Consider the following 17,183-nt stretch of genomic DNA (forward strand, 5'->3'; position numbering starts at 1 on the left):
TTCCTGGCGGCGTCTGCGTTTACATACTTGTCACGTGACCACATGAACCACGTGCTTAGCATAGCCTCGAACTCAAAGCTGCATGAACCGGAATACGCGCTTGTGCGTTCCCTTCCTTTTCCGCTTAGCTTTCATGTCGGGCGCATTGTAGCCGATTGAAGGTAAGTTAAAAATCTGTTCAATCAGAATCTTACTGAAAATTATTCCATTTCAGAAACCGCGAATATCGTGCGGCATTGGCCATATGTTTGCTCGTTTGTATTATTTTAACGAAGTAAATGTCCCATTGCCCTTTATTGGGGTTCGATCCTACCGTCTTGCCTGATGAGCCGGCCTGCGGCGTTTACTTTGCGCTGAACGTGTGTCCATTGATTTGGATTTATCGCGCATTGGAAACAATCGATGGTTACTGATTTCTTGGTGTGATGTTTCTGTATTCCACAAGCTTATCCGCTTCTTTGTTGCCGTAGACATTCGGCTGCAGGTGGTGTGTGTGAGAGCGGATTGTCAATCGCTCCATTCTACCGTGCAGGTTCAACATGTTGATGCCCAAGAAGAATCGCGTGGCCATCTATGAATATCTGTTCAAGGTGAGCGTACAACTTTCTTCGTGCTACTAAACCATTTTATCGGCTTCTTTGTGGTGGTCTCGCGACTAATGCAAGATTATCGTATGACCGTGTAGAGAAGCCTACTACGGCGGGCGGGCATCTTCGGAGCCAAGCATGGTTACTAACTTCCGTAGTGTATTGGGATATCTTGCTGTTACCTGGACTGCAATCCGCCAAAAGCATCAGTAATCATCAGCAGCCAGTGCGTGCGCGTCCGCATATTTAACGCAACACTTCCAAAGCATAAAACTGGTGTAGATGTCCTAATATCTTACGTCCTAGGAACGTCTCGTCGCTGGAAACCACCATGGTTGGGGATACAAAGCGATATTGGAAGCGTTTACTGTTATGGCTTTTGTTAGCATGTTTCAAAGCTGCGAGGACAAGGAAGTAATGTGGCTCAGCAGCTCTGTCTTAACAGTTGGGCGGGAACTGTACAATGCATTTGCAGCGATGGGCAAGGTTGTGATTCGTTAAAAATTCTGTTAAACATGTTGTGCAAATAGGGAACACGTGCTCTCGGTTTTCTGCGTGCCGTGCGTGTTCTACAAGCAAGCATTTTGTTTTAGCAGTATATTGAGTGCAGTAATCCTGATTCACTGGTACGACTTTCATGCTGTAAGAGTTGTTCATATGCCACTGTTGATATCAACTGCATTGCGTTTATGCCCAGATTGTGAATATTACTTATATAGCGTCTCGTCTTGCCCATTTCATTGAGGTCAGGCATACTTCATTGCTCATGTCCGTTCTTGTAGGAGGGTGTCCTCGTGGCGAAAAAGGATTTTCACGCACCCAAGCACCCCGAACTTGAGGCCATCCCAAACCTCCAAGTGATCAAGGCGTTGCAGTCCCTCAAGTCACGTGGATATGTGAAGGAACAGTTTGCGTGGCGCCACTACTACTGGTACCTCACCAACGAGGGCATTCAGTATCTGCGAGACTTTCTGCACCTGCCACCAGAGATTGTGCCTGCCACCTTGAAGAAGCAGTCTCGCCAGGAGGCACCTAGCCGTAGGCCCAAGAGTGAGTAGTCGAATTCGTACACATTTTGCCATGTGGTGGAAGCAAGAGTCTGCGGAGAGGCTCTGATGTGCATTTAAGAAGCACTGGTCAAATTGACTCAGCATTATGGGGCAGCTCCTCAACAAGTGCATGTAAAGAACGGTAGGTGGTGAAAACTTAATTTAAGGCTTTGCAATGCGGCATAGTAGCCCTGGTGTTGCTTTGGGACATTGAACACATTCTATGAATCAATCCAGCATTAATAAATCTGTCAGTTCATGTTAAATAAACCATAAAGCCCTTATTGCATGAAGAAATAATGGTTGGGCTAGGTGTAGAGTTTTGACAATGCAACAAAAGCAGTTACAGGTGCATCATGTAGGGTGTTCCACGATGGTAGTATTAGAGAGTTTTAGTATATCGTAAAACGCTTGCGTTAGCGTTAGCGTGCGACGCAACGCTAACGCAAAGAAAGGCTGCACTGTGCGGCACAAAGTAGTGTTTTAGAATAGCGAAACGAAGAAAAGCGCTAACGTTAACGCAAGCAAATACAGCGCCATCTAGATGTAAAAACACAAAGTACTGGAAAGCCAAATCCACACGAAATGTCGAGCTTATCCAATGCCGAATCCGCAAGTGTGTCCCTAAGTCAAGCTTATCGAAAGCTACAGTCGCTGCATTAATTACGCATGTAGGTGTTTGGTTGGAGTGTTGTTTTGTCGAGAGTCGCGAAACACACCGATTATTCTTGGCATGCCGCGATCGAGTGTTCTGTGGGACCCATATTAAGTGTCCTTTTTAAGTTGGGATGACATAGACGCCCTCATGCTTCGGGAACGAGAGCGACCGCGCAGGTTCTACGTGTCCTCAAGATCCACTCAACATCGAAGCTATTCCGGAGGGGACGTTTCGCCGGCAATTTCGCTTCCAGAAAGCGGATTTCCCACTTCTTTCCACTTTTTTGCAACGGGCGCCCATCTTGACGTCCGCCCGAATGGGTTCAAGGCGAAAACTTCCGTCAGGAGGTTCATATCGTCGTCGTGGATAAAACGCACACGCATTGTGATCACAGCACCGACCGCACTACTGTGTTTTGCCACGGAAAACGTGACATGCATCGGCCTGACATGCGGCTTTACGCCAAGCGAACGAGCGAAACACACTTGGGCGCCATCTCGAGGCGGATACAGCAAACACATTTAGCAAACCCATAGAGTTGTTCTACTAACTCTATGAGCAAACCCTCTCGTTAAGCCTACTGCGCCGCTAATCGAGAACGTATATCGTAAACAACGCCCATTTGTCACCTGTGCGCCACTGTCGAAGCATCATCACACAAATCTAAAGCAATCACGAGCATTAGTGGGGAACGAATGAGCCTAGCAGTGCCGGCAGACGACTCGATAGATCCGAAGCGGGCTGCTCTCACTTCGACTGGCGCCGCCATCTTGCCGTACGTAAGGCTCCCCTTGCGTGCGTTAGCGTTCACCGCTAAATCTCGAAAATAGCGTACGTACGTAACAGCTCCAGCAGCGTTTACGTATAGCGCATGCGCAGTGTGGTGCACGCAACGCTAACGCTAACGCTAACTCTTTGCGTTTGCTGCTTTACGCTATACTAAAACTCTCTATTGTGTTCTGTGCACCATCTTGTGCCTTCGTTTCATAATCCCATCGTTGAATAGAATGCCACGACATGTGCGAGGCTGTTGACTTCTAATTACTGGCGACTCTGTTGCTGAAGACTTACCTAGATTCATACGTAGCAGACAACGCTGAAGCTACGAAAGTAGTATAGTCATACCGAATTTGCTCAAATCCAGGTCTGCCTCATTTACAGTCCGACCCCAGAAATTGGGACGGTGAGAAAAAAAAGAGCTTTCCTCTTATGCAAGTCGAACTAAAGAATGCTTGTTATCAATGTGGTTGCAGACAGACCAAAGGAAACAGGCACCTGAAAATGTTCCGAGCGATGGGTCGAACATTTGCAACCCACCTCATCTTCACTTGTATGATCTCAATTGTTATAGTTATTGTTGCTTTTTCTTTGTGTCTTGATAAAATAAACAAGTTCTTTTTTCACTTTGAGGCATTGGCCTGCCTGCGCTGCACTCAAAGCTGTGCTCAACGTAGTTGGTTTTTGTTTCTGCCATGTTGTAGCCACAAAGTGACATTAAGTGGTTGGCAGTTGAGGATGACGTGCATAATTGGAATATAGACCACCCCGACTCGCATAATTTCTTTTATAAAAAGCCATCAGCCTATATTTCTCTCTCTGTATATTTCTCAATGCAGTTGTTTTTGAGTTGTGGTGCTTTCTACAGAAATAAATATATTACAACCACATCCTGTGAAAATAAGGCAATCTTGAATAGTGCATTATTTTTCTGCTTCCAGCATTTTGCATTTTGGTCATGACTGCAAGTGGTGTGCTGTGGCTGCTTGTTATAAATATGCTGTGGTTGTGATGCCTTCCATTTAATAGTTCCATTATGTTTTGCGACATAAAATAAAAAGTATCGTACAATTTTACATATACAGGGGTGTCTACCAAGTTGACATCCCAAAGTCCCTGAGTTTTCCAGGTTTTCCATGAGTGCCTTTGCGAAATCTCCTGACACAGAACTTCGTCTTATGTCAAGACAGGTTGACACCATGTCGCCCGATGCTGTCACTCCCTAGTAAGCATGCTAAAAAAATAAAAAATGACGTAATCCAGTTTGAATAGTAAAGAGAAGTGTTTATTTTACTCAAAAAGAAAACAAGAGGGCAGAGTTAGTAAAATGCATAGCGAATAAAATATCTTCAAAAAAGAGGTAAGACCCATTGCAAACAGAGTCGAACATTGTCAAATACGAATAAAAAAGAGATTCATATAGACGCAAATATTTTTGAATGTGAGCTATTTCTATCAACTGATAGCTCATTGGTATGAGGCCTGAACTTCGTCACAAGTGAGATACTTTCAAGATTTAGTAAGTCAACCTTCACTGTCCCGACATACTCTCAGCCCACGCACAAAGCCTCATTGTTGCGTTTCACTACTTTAAAAGAGTTTATTTCGGTTTGGATGAGGGACACATGCATGTCAACGTCAACCAACACTTTGCTTTTTGAGCTCAAGCTCCTTCAAAGAAGCGGTGGCAAGCTTCCTTTCCCATTCACTCAATGTGCAAGTCGTTTCTATTGCCCTCGTTCTGTCGCATGTTCACCCCATGGACCATTTGAAGCATCCTCTTAGTCACTTGTACAGTCAACATCTGATTTTTTTTACTCCCTAGGGGCCGCGAAAACGTCAGAAAATTCGGGCAGTTCAAAAAAATGAATTCATGCCTTTTACTGCCCTTAAAGGCTCAAATCGCCACAGGCACATTCGAAAAAGCTCTGAAGACCGGCTGGTACACCTACTATTATGCCTATAGGTGCTCGTACTGTGACAGGAGATGGCGGGTGCATCTGTATATCGTTAAAGGAATACATACTTTGTTCAGTGACAATAGACCCTTCCCACGCTTGTTATGCTTCACTCCAATAGTTTTGCGTATGCTTAATTGCATAACACTGCCATACTGAGGCAAAGCTGACTTTCGAAAACCAGCATTATGCAACATGTTGTGCTTTGCAAGCCTCAAAGCCAATCGCGAGGACCACAAAGGTAGTCTGTACCATTCCTCACAGCGGCAAAGTCTTTCACTGAAAAACATGGAATAGAATGGCAAGAAGCTTAATAGCGAACATCGAAGCAGCTAGGCCTAGCGTTGCCGTGGTGGTGGCTACGGCTGCCAGCGGATCTGCGTGCGAGAGGGCCGGCTCAGGCTAGGCAGCAAGGTATCAAAATGGCGGCAGTGATGGCGGCTTTGATTAATGCCGTTACGAACCTGCGGTCGTGGCAAAAAGTCTGCGAAATCGGATGGTGAAGGGTTCTCGCGTCCAACATTAGAGACATTCTACGGTGACTATGGGGTATGTGGTAGTGCCGCGATGCCGTCCGAATTATGGGGTGTTTGGAAAGGCGGTCGTTGACAACTCCTCCAGTGGATGACGCGGCGTCAAAGAAGACTCGTTACGATTACTCTGTTATTCGAGCCAGCATTACAGCGACTTGTTCCCTGTCAACAAAATAACTGCTCATATTCCGTGATAGAAGCACAAATTCCCTGAGTTTTCCCCGAGTATTTCCAGACTATTCAAAACCCCTGAGATTTCCCGGTTGGTAGACACCCTGATATAGTTACATGGCTGATACCCATATCTATTTTTTCCTATGTGATGCACGCTTCGATTGTGATTGCAATTAGCTGCTCTCTCTCTAGTCCTCACAATGTTGCTTGCTATGTATGAAATGGAATGTCTAAGACAACCGAAACCTTTGCTACGCTTAACTATATTTCTTCTCTTGGCACCCACTCTGTTTTATTAAACGATCAGTTGACTATTCCATGCTTTCCATGATGAGTCGAGACCTACTTTTTCTTAATTTCAGCTGTACACAGCTGTAGTTGAAGGCTCCAATCTCCAGAGATGGTGGTAGAAACTGGAATGTGAATAGGCGTTCTCTTCGAGGGGAATGTTCTGCTGCATTCTTGACCTTATATATTCTAGCTGGTGGTGTAATAGCTGTGGCTATGTTACATCTCCACGTAGTGTGGTTGTCAGTGTTATAACTAAACATTGTGCTTTGCTGCTGTTGCAGTGACACAAGACATGCAGAGCAAGACGACAGATGACCGCAGCGACTACAGGAGAGCACCAGGTCTGGACAAGAAGGGCGACGTAGGACCAGGAACAGATACCAACTTTGATTTCGTAAGTTTTTGCCATATCAGAGCATTCTATCTTTAGAACTCTTGGTGTTTTTGTGCATGTAGGTAAGCATTTTTTCTAACTGGTTATATCAGGAGTTGCAGTGCATTGGTTTTAGTAGTATGGGTTGCCTAATTTAGTGCCTCTTTATGCTTGCTTGTGTAGGTCTGACAGTAGCACATTATGCAGATAGACACACCTCATAATGTGCTGTTCCTTAATTTGTGAGGTCTTTGTGCCACCCTTCTAGAGTTGTTACATTTTAGTAACTTAGAAATCATTTAGCTTGATTACATTTTGCCTGTAGTTGCCCTCCAAGCAATTGTTATTGTAAATTGTTTGGATTAAGTGTCGCTTTAATTCCGGTAGGCACTTCATTCAAACCAGTCAAAATATTAGGCTCTCAAAGTTTAATCTGCAGCTGACTGTTACGTCCTCAGTGCAGCTTAGGCACGTAGAAGTACATACCTGCCAACCTGTGAACATTAAACTTTGCAAGAATCTCACAACCACAACGCTGGAAAGGAATACAGTGCAGTCCACTTATAACGATATCGAGAAAGACGAAAAATATGATCGTTATAACCGATAATCGCTATATCTGGACTGCAGTTATCAAAAAAAAATTTTTTTTTAAACGCGGAACATACCTTTGCAGCTCCGAACTCCAATTCGCTACTTGCTCTAAAGAATATATGATGTAGACAGTAGGCCGTAAAAAACAAACTTTATTTCTAGCGCCAATGACCGTGTCAAGGGTTAGGCGCGCCGAAATAGTCCGAAATCTGCACTTGCTTTTGCGGCAGCTTCAGATTCACAACCGCGGTGTGCATGGATTCCAGCTGCTGCGCGAACACTGGCGGCAATCCTTTAGCATGCATAACATCAATTAAGGAGTCGATCGACGACAGTGCACTTTGCGTGGACATCGTGGTCAGGGTCAAGGAGCCACTGTCGATCTCGTTGTCACTGTCGCTGATGCCGTCGCCACCGTCACACAACTTTGCCGTCTGTCGAGACAGCACATCTTCGGCGATCGCCTCGTCGTTGACTTCATCGCAGAACGAGGCAGCACTGTCTGCAGTCAAAAACTCCTCCTTCGACACAACACCTGTGTCACCAGTAGGAACGAGCTCCCAGAGCTCGGTATGTCAGCGACTTCCACCTGGTTGGTCTCAGCGGGTTGGGGAAGTTCGTCCTTACGCACAAAGCCCGCCTTCTTGAAGCAATTGGTGATGAACCACTGCTAAAGCGCCTCTTCAACATCGGCGTACAAAGGTTTTCTAACCCTTTTCCGCTGATTGGCATGGCCGCTGATAGCTCCTGCCTTCACAATCGCGGTGCTCCCGGTTTTCAAGATGGTTGATATCGTTAACTGGACGAGCTCATACTTCTTCACGAGGGCGCTCGCCTTGAAGCCGCATCGAGAGTCCTGCAAAATATCCATCTTCGTGTCAAGCGACACAGCTTTGCGCTTTGTCGGCGCCATCTTCTAACTGGGTTGAACCATTTGAACCGTTGGTTGCACGCTGCTCCGGTGGCGTCAGCCTGCTATCGCGAGAGAGATGCGGGACGGGCGCCACCGCGCCGCTTTGCTTGTCGCTTTTTTTTTTCTTTCTCTCTCTTTCGGAGTGACTGTGGCCGACGCGCATGAAGCAGCTAGCGCCATCTTGTGGCGCGCTGCGCCTACTCAGCTATTCTCCGGTGCGCGGGTGGGGCAAGACTCGCTGCGCGGTAATGGCGGCAGATACGAACTTGCGGAGGTAAACATCGCCTCGTCTCGACATCGTTCGTTTCAGGGAACTAAGCAACGCAAGTGTTACGATTATTTGGCACGGAAAACGCCGTCCAGACTGCAAAATTTTGATCGTTATATCCGATATGCGGTGAATAACCTATCGTTATAAATGGTTTTTTTTCCCCATAGACCTAATGCATAAAATGACACTCTCATGTCGACCCATCGTTATAACCGATATATCGTTATATGTGGTATCGTTATAAGTGGACTGCACTGTAGCATGCATTTTTTTGTTGTCCCAAGCATACTTTTCGTGGGATACATGCAATTTATGATTTATAAATGCAATGATATATAAGTGATATATGCAATGATACATGATACATGCAATGATTTATCATTATACACAAGCAGCAGCATTGCTGTTGCCAATTACACCTGATTTTCAATTTGTTTACTTAAAGAAGCTGCTCCTTTGGTTTCCTTTCACAACTGAAAAGACATTTAAGAGAAACAATTTTTGCTAACAGCATTTACGTTTTTGTAAAACTACTAAACGTGTAAAATTGTGGGGCCACGAATTCGTAAAGCTTGCAAAAAAATTTGAAAGTTGGCAGGTAATTGCCTCTGTGGAATCAGCTTTTCTTAATTGTGCATTTTCTGTTCCTAACATTTTAGTTAGTTGTGAAGTTGTGCTTTTCACTTATCAGATTGGTATAAAGTTGTTTACTCAGTAGGCAGAGAAAGGCTGACAAATGTATATGGTTCTGGAGGGAAAGAAATAACGTATTTATTCGAATATAGGTCGACTGTTATTTTTTTTTTTTTCCCCAGAAATGTTACCCATAATTAGCTATCGACCTATGTTTGTGATCGAAGCTAGCAAAAGTGCTGAGCTATTGGAGTTCCAATCTGGAACAGAGCCAAGCCGCGAGGGCCAAGGCTACAAACCAAAACGCCCTGCCATGCATGTCAATACCATACATCGAAGCCGCAGTCGCGCAAATCACAAATGTCTTGTTTACTCTATTCTAACATGCACCGATTGTAATGCGCACCCGTACAGTACAGAACTACCCTAAAAACCGGAATATAGGTCGATCCCCCAACTAACGAATTCCAAAAATGAAAAAAAAAAAAAACTTTTTTATGGCAAAAGTACCGGAAGACATGACACCCTTACCTTGAAACAAATGCGACTCAGCCGGTTGCACAATGGTGACAGTATTTATTTAAACGATGCTCGCATGTGCAGCTGGCCAAGTTTTTAACAGTATCGCGTGACCATCGACCGCGTGCTTGTCAGCACCTTATTAACGGCGCTGAGTGGCGAAACAAACGAGATATGCGCATGTGTACACTTTCGCTATTTCGCCACTCCGTGCCGTGATAAGGTGCTGACAAACACGCGGGGCAATGGTTGTGCGACACTGTTAAAAATTGGCTGGGTGTACAGTACACAGAAGGGCATGAAGTGCGCAAGCGCTACTCTGAATCAGAGCAACGCCTTTGATCAGAGTCGTCTGAACTAGAGTCGGGTGACAAGTGCTTCTCGTTGCCCAGTTCATAGGCGCGCGCGATCTCTACCGCTTTCAAACGGATGCATTCGGCAGTCACAGGCAGCGATCTTGTATGCATCTTTCGGACTAACTCCGCAACCTTGCCTTCCAGTTCTGCAGTTCGCTGCGATCCGCCCACGAAAAGACGTTTTCTTTTGGCTGCTGCAAGTTGCAATGCGTTGCTTTTGCCTCCGCCACTACAGAATGCTCTTTTCGGATACTCCAAGTTCGCATTGGTGCCGCCAGGTTGCCATGGGCTCCCGCATACCCAATCTCCTTTTTCTTGAAGGCGACAGTGAATTGACGTCGGCTTCCGCTCATTTTGAAACAAAATGTGAAAACGCAGTCTTTAACCAATATAACTTTGTGACAATGGAAATGCAAAATGCCGGTGCCACAATGTGCGCTGCTGCTGATGGCGGTGGCGGCTGTTTACTTCACCCGCCCATTGTTGCAAGAATTCCGTAGTTTTTCCGCCAATGTCCGGTATATAAGACAAGGGTTGACTTTTCGCTGTGTTTTTGAAGAAAAGTTCGACCTATGTTCCAGTTTTTACGGTAAATTAACAAGCATGGTTTTATGTGTGCACAAGCAAACATGAGCACATCTCACTCGATGACCTCAGAAACTCGCTGTAAAAATGCTGGAGTGAGGAAGCGCGGCGGACTCTGTTCCCATAGAAGGTCACTTTCAATATAGGGCCAAGGCGATCGTCACAAATTCGCCCTGTTTCGGTGCAATGTGTTGCTTTGCTGGCGAAAACCACCTTCCGTTTAGAGTCCCGCACGAAAGTTTTGCACGCTCTAAACACCCATGATGCAGCCCGATTTCCATCTGTCTCCGCACATATCACTTTTAAATGCGGCATCAAGAACTTGGCACTTCATGCTGATAGAGAAAACGGAAAGACAGATGATGGACTAATGCTTAAGTACACATACTGCAGCACGTGGAGGAAGCTACAGAAGCTAGACTCGAAGCACGTATGAGGCGGCCATATTGAAATGCCAATGGCGATGTGAAAATGCAGATTTATGGTCGTACTCGATTCTACTGCGCCTATTCTAATGGGTCGACCTATATTAGAATAATTTTTTTAAATTTCTCTGAGAGCACAATATATAGGAGTTCACCTATATTTGTGCTTTGAGTAAATATGGTAATTGGTTGCTTCCTTGTATTATAATGTGTACAACAAAAATTTATCTCCATGCCAAATTGGGCATAAATGGAGCTTGACAATAAGTTTTGTTGTGTGGCGGGTTTTAAAACGAGTTTTCTTTCTTTTGCAGCGGGGAGGCTTCGGACGTGGCCGTGGAGCTCCTCAGTGAAACAGTTCCAACACTCGTCTAGAGGCATGTGAATAAACTTGCTGCAGACAAAAGTCTCTTTATTGTGCATTATCCCGGAAGAAAGTGATGTTCTTGTATGGGTACAGCTGCAAGACCAAAAGGAAACGGCATGCAAATTAGCATTTATGGCACTTGCTCACACGAGGTATACCAGCACTTGCATAATTTTTTGTTCAGAAGTGGTGATGCCACTTTCTTCAAACAAGCTACAGCACAGAGATTACACAAAGGTGTCCAGTCAACCTTGAGTAACTGGACATGTATTAGGAAGTTATGTATTCGAAATAACGCACCTAGGAGTCTTTGCGTATTCAACACCCAGCAGTTTGTGTCTGATAACTTTGGGTGGGCAAAACCTAAAACTCCGAATTACCGAAATTAGGGTAACTTCCTAGTACACGTCCGGTCCCCTGCTTCATGTCCAAAGCCACATTGCACTTGGCATGCATTTCTAAAGGTGGTGTACACAATTATTCAACATGCTATTGAGGAAATTAAGCTTTGTACAAAGCTATGAAAACTCAAGGTTTCTTAACTCGGACCTTTGGTATGCCCATGTGATTCAGTATTACGATTACAGTCGAACCCACTTATAACGGTACCAGTTTTAACAATGAGAAGCTTCTGCGCCATCAATTTTTGTACGTTTTCCATGGAGAATTAATCTGCTTACTAAAATGCCCCGATGCTGCATTATCGGTTATGACGAAGCTTGGCTGCCCGAGCCGACAGGTAGTGAAGTGAGAAATGTGAGCCACTGTCCCAACAGCCACCGCGCACTCATATTCTAGCCATCTCCTCGCACCTCTCACGTCGCCCGTCTGAACACGAATAGACTGCGCTGCTCGCATGTTGATCACTGGCTCCTCATTCATCGTTCTGCAAACAGCTTAATTGCTCGTATTGGTCTTCGTTGTTTGCGTTGAAATTGCTCCTGGCAACGCTGTTTCTCGCTACTGAAATGGAACATGGCTGATCCGCCTGCTGATCATTAGCAATGTACGATGTTGCCGGTGAAAATAAAGTGCACGGCTGCAGATTTGGAAATTAAGTGCTTCTAACCGATGAAGCAATCGTTACGTCCGTGCTTGCATGAGATAGCGATGGCAGTGATGATGCGGTGCCCGAGGAGGCGATCGTCGCAAATGTGCTTGCATCAGATAGTGATGGCGACAACGGCAGCAATGATGCAGTAGGGCAGGCTGCCTCAACGTTGTCCTCGCAGGAAGTCCGGCAGATGATTAAGTTGCTCTGGGGCTTAGTTTTCACGAGGAACCTTCCGCTCCACTACGTGGAGCACCTGGATGCCTTGGAGAAGGATGTCGGCAAGCTTCGCGCAAAGCAGCCAGGGCTGAGGGACGTAGGGTTTTCTCATGCAAGCCAGTGAGAAGTGCGTGTCGAGATGCTTGCATATTGTTTGCCACCCGTGACACCTCTTTGTAGTTGCTATAGCAGTGCCATTCTTTAACGCCGACAGCCGCAGCTTGTTACACGCAATCGGAGCGCCCAGGAAGCAGTTAAATGAGTGAACACAATGAGCAGCTGGATGGAGGAAGGTGGTAGGGAGTGGTACTGGCCTCCCCGCCATTATAGTTTTCTCACAACAGTTCTGCCATCCCTCTATTTTGATTTTTTTCGTGCAACCCGGTTATAACAATGGAATTTTCGTGGCACCTGAATATTGTTATAAGTGGGTTTGACTGTATACCTTAAAGGAATACTGAAAAAATTTGTCTTGTTTCTATTTCTTTCCATTGTGGAGCCTCTCCCCTGAGAGTACAAGTCATTATCTTGTGCTTCAGTGTGACCTGTTCAAAATGCATGCTGAGTGCAAAGTGGCTTTGGATGTGAAAACAGACTTTTCATCGAAACCTATTGTGGCGGTCTCGTGTTACCTGTACCACTGATGTGTACACACACTGCGGCTGTGTTGCAAGAAGCAGGGTCTGCACTTGATGGAACAGGAGGAGAAGGCGTGCCTCCTGCATTTCCAAAAGAAGCTAAGGGAGGGCCAATTTGGCAGCTTTCAGTGACATGGTTGTATGGCCTTCAATCACCACACCAGGCTGACTGGCACACTTTTAGGTTAGATTACATGACGTTTTGGCGTGACCACCATCCCCACTTTCTGTGATGTGATGTATAGAAGCCTTGCTTCTTTAGGTAATTAGCTTTGACTACATAGCTTTGTATCAAGCTTAATTTCCTCAAGAGCATGCCGAATGATTGTGTACACCACCTTTTGAGATGCATGCAAAGTGCAAATGTGGCTTTGGACACGAAGTGGGAGACCGGGCATACATTGGGAAGTTATTCGAAATAACACACCTAGACGTCTTTACATACCCAACACTCAGCAGTTTGCATTCCCTAACTTAGGTGTGCAATACCTAAAACTCCCCATTACTGAAATTGGAGTTGGTTTTAATGTGGTGTTGAAAACCATTTACCAGCCAGCATGGGGTGTCGGTGGCAAGCCCCACTATACCTTGGTTTTGCACTACCGAATTGGCCTTTCTATACCTTTTTGCCGCACTTCTCAGCAATTGACTTGGCATTAAGCTTTATACAAAACTATGAAGTCGAAAGCTAGTTGGCTACCTAAAGAAGCAATGCTTTTACGTCAGTAGTTCTTTAGAGGGGCACTAAAGCAAAAAAAATCAGTTTTGATGGATAAAGCATTCTTTGAAAACATTGTTGTCATTAAGTTCGAAATAATAGGTTGATTATTAGAAGAGAAAATGATGTTCGAAGTTTCAGTTTATGAATCTCGCGCCGAGTCCTCAACGCCGGCACGTCACTGTGACGTCGGGGATTCCAAAGTATTTTCTCATACTTGGGCCGTGTTGCCTAAACAGAAGTTACCCAAACTCGCCATATTCGATCGTTGGCTCCTTTAGGACACAATCTAGTCTATCTTTATCGCTGAAGAATTAACTAGGCCCTACAAAACACTAGAGAAATCCATGATGTCATAGAGAGGTGGTGCGGAAACTTCAAGGTGTTGCCACTCGGCTTTTATTATTGTGCTCTTTCTGGCTTACCAAGCGTCTTCTCATGGTGAGAGTGGTGTTTTTGATGTAGAAGAGCAATCTACTGATACAGAAGACAATTTTTCTCTTTAGTGCCCCTTTACATGCCAAGAGCAATGGGGTGCAAAGCCTTACCCTGCACACTGCTCTTCCCCTGACAAGGCCAAGTGGAACGGGGCCATATACGCGGGAATCTGTTGAGTTCTCCTTATTGTCACCTTCGAGCCAAACATGTCCTTTCGGTATCTGCAAAGAATAAAAAATGTCGCCTGATGTACTAAGTGTCCAAAGTATCGTTGAATGGGGCCATCAATTCCATTGTTTGAGATATAACAACTTAATTCCTTGGGATGGCTGCTGACATTATAGTACACTCATTTAGTACCAACAGACCAACTTGTTCAATGCAAAATCTTTAGTTCACATAGTAACGCAACATCAATAGTGGAGAATAGTGCAACATAGAAAGGTTTGAAGGTACTGCTTCCAACATCGGGACTTTCATCTGGGAATTTTTTGAGCCATTTGGGGACAAATGGAACTTTTCAAATGTTGGTTGACAAATTTTCTTGCAGCACATCAAGCTGAGTTTAGGCCTCTACACTGTATTTTTGGAACCTTCTGCCTAGTGCATACTTCGTGCCTTGAATGGCACAAAAATGGTCTTGCGTTAATCGGTGGCCATATCTAATACCATCACAGTCCAGAATTGAGAATTCTGAAGAACCACATATTGCTTACACCACTTCGAGTTGGCAGATCATGAGAAAAGCCTTCAATTTATTGCCAAAAGCTACAGTGGGAATTCTTTTATATTCCTGTATTTTGTCGTTCAGGTGCACTTAATTTAAAAATTTCTTTAGATACAAAAAATTTGGACTAGAAAAGGTTAGCTGCTCCAAATAAACTAAAGTTCTCATGTACTTGGTATCTAGAAATGCAGAGTTCTCTCAACTGTTCCATTTATAGCCTCATTTGCCTTTATCTGCACGAGGAGGGAAATGGCACAGAAAAAAATGCATTTGCTCTGCGCCACCTCCTTGACCATTTTGGTGTGACACCCTGAACTTAACCACAGCGGGACAAACGTATGTCAAAGATCCTAAATGACAGCTGTTGTCACAGCTGGCCTCGTATCTTGAAAAAAATTTTCTCGCCCACAATTTGACTATTCATTCACACTCACTCTGTTGGTTCTGCTGGACTTAAACTTTTTCTTCCAGTAAGGGTTCATTGCAGTTCTATAATAAGTCACCATTCATTTGTTGTATGCACTTTTGACTTTGTAATTTCAGCTACTAAAAGTTAACTTGCTTTCATTCTCTAATGCATGCTTCGTTTTTTGCCCTCAGTTTCCTAAGCAGCTAAGCGTCCCATGTTTTGGCTGCATACTGGAAGCGCACACTGCAGTAAATTTTTTTTTTTAAGAGTCTTATTGTGGCCAAACAGTAACTCCATACCTGAATAGGCCGACTAAGTTACATAAAGCTTTCAGACTACTACTGGCTTTGGCTTACTACCTATGTAAGCTCTTGTTGTCTTGCTAAAACGTGTTTGAGCCAATTTTCAAGCTTACCTTCAAGCTTGACCTCAGTGGGTGGTTCTCAACAATTTGTTGGTCAGCTCCTGTGTTGTGCAATAAGCCAATTTAGCTGACAAACTTGGTGTGGCATTCTTTGGTAGTTCTCAGTTGTTTCGAACCTTGCATTCTGAAAACTTGCAGATAAGCGTTGACAACCGAGATCTTGGTCAGGATTACTTTTCTACTTTTCCTTAAGACCAATCGTTGTGTATTTCTTGTATTTTCTAGCCCGTTTGAGTACCTATATCTACTTTAGTTCCTTATCAACTACGTATGCAGACATACTTGAAAGCAACCGAGTTCCTCCAGTAGCAACGCAACAGCCAAACCGGCCACGCATGAGTGGGGTTGTGGGCAACTGAAGCTGGCTACTAAGCTAGTCAATGTGTCATCTAGTTTATCGCGGGCTGACGGGCTGGGCCAAGTTTTGTCTTGGCGCTCAGCGAAGTGTAGGCCACGTTCAGGTTGAGCTTGTCCAAAAACTAGCGACTGCCATGCCGTTACCGCAACGCTCCACGTTTCACTTCAGACCTCCAGAAAATGAACAATTTCCGACTCATTCCAACCACGGAATGACAACTCCGCAACGTCAATGATGAAACAGCGCTAAAGCCACATCGTAACATCTTCTTTCTTCTCTTTACGTTCGTCTTTAGCGCTGTTTCGTTATGTTACCAAACCAGCTCATCTAGCTGTCCTTGGTTTTGCAATGCATTGGGCGAACTAACACCACTTCAAAAATAACGCCAACTATATTCACGCACGGACAAGTTCGCCGATGTTGTGACATAGCATACATTTTTATTATGCAGGCTAGAGTGTTCGCTCGGCGCACAAAAACGTTGCACATACCCTTTGCACGAAGAGTCCTGAAATCAACTGGTCTCCGTGAACACCAACGACTCTCTTGCAGATATACTGCTTCGGATTGCTGGGGCACTTCGCTATGACGATGTCGCCTCTGTAAAAAAGTGGTGTTGCTTTTCGCCCACCAACTTTTCCAATGCACGTCGACTGTGAATTTACCTCTGAATGCGGTTCGTGTGCACAGATATATGTTCAGTTAGAAGGATATCGTTTGAAGCAATAGTGGGCTCCATGGAAGACCCGCTGCACTGAAAAGGTTATGACGGTTACAACCTCTGATCATGCTCAAGCATTTGTGTTGATGACCTTAGTATGAATAAATATAAATGACAAGCTAAGCACTTACTATAACTAGGTCTCCACAGAACTCGACGACACAGTACGCAATGGCAACGCTCTGGGCAACGAATCCGGTAGCACGCAAACATCGCGACAAAACACGATGTACGAGCGTCATGTGATGAATTACAGCAAACAATACCTATATTAAACAATATATTTTCTTGCTTAGCATTGGAAGACAAGCATTTCCGTTAATTAATCTAAATGCATACGAAAAGTCTACAGCGGGCAACCGGCACGATCCGCACGGAACCGCACGCCCTGCTTTGCGTGGCGGATTGGATCGGCAC

At 44.8% G+C, this 17,183-nt stretch overlaps 2 protein-coding genes across 2 annotated transcripts; one reads left to right on the forward strand and one right to left on the reverse strand.

Annotated features, from left to right (window-relative positions):
• The first annotated feature begins 63 nt into the window (after positions 1–63).
• On the forward strand, positions 64–11,102 carry LOC142578886 (small ribosomal subunit protein eS10-like). The gene is made up of 5 exons (XM_075688557.1): positions 64–161; positions 533–590; positions 1,370–1,637; positions 6,309–6,421; positions 11,011–11,102. The coding sequence occupies exons 2-5, from the start codon at positions 540–542 to the stop codon at positions 11,047–11,049; spliced, it is 471 nt and encodes a 156-aa protein (XP_075544672.1). The 5' UTR covers positions 64–161; positions 533–539; the 3' UTR covers positions 11,050–11,102.
• On the reverse strand, positions 11,069–17,148 carry LOC142578887 (mitochondrial inner membrane protease subunit 1). The gene is made up of 5 exons (XM_075688558.1): positions 16,898–17,148; positions 16,711–16,799; positions 16,537–16,645; positions 14,238–14,348; positions 11,069–11,156 (listed from the first exon to the last, which is right to left on the reverse strand). Exons 1-5 carry the CDS (start codon positions 17,006–17,008, stop codon positions 11,109–11,111), a joined length of 468 nt encoding a protein of 155 aa, XP_075544673.1. The 5' UTR covers positions 17,009–17,148; the 3' UTR covers positions 11,069–11,108.
• Positions 17,149–17,183: the final 35 nt, after the last annotated feature.

Source organism: Dermacentor variabilis, chromosome 4, assembly GCF_050947875.1.
Source record: "Dermacentor variabilis isolate Ectoservices chromosome 4, ASM5094787v1, whole genome shotgun sequence".
Taxonomy (NCBI): Eukaryota; Metazoa; Arthropoda; class Arachnida; order Ixodida; family Ixodidae; genus Dermacentor; species Dermacentor variabilis.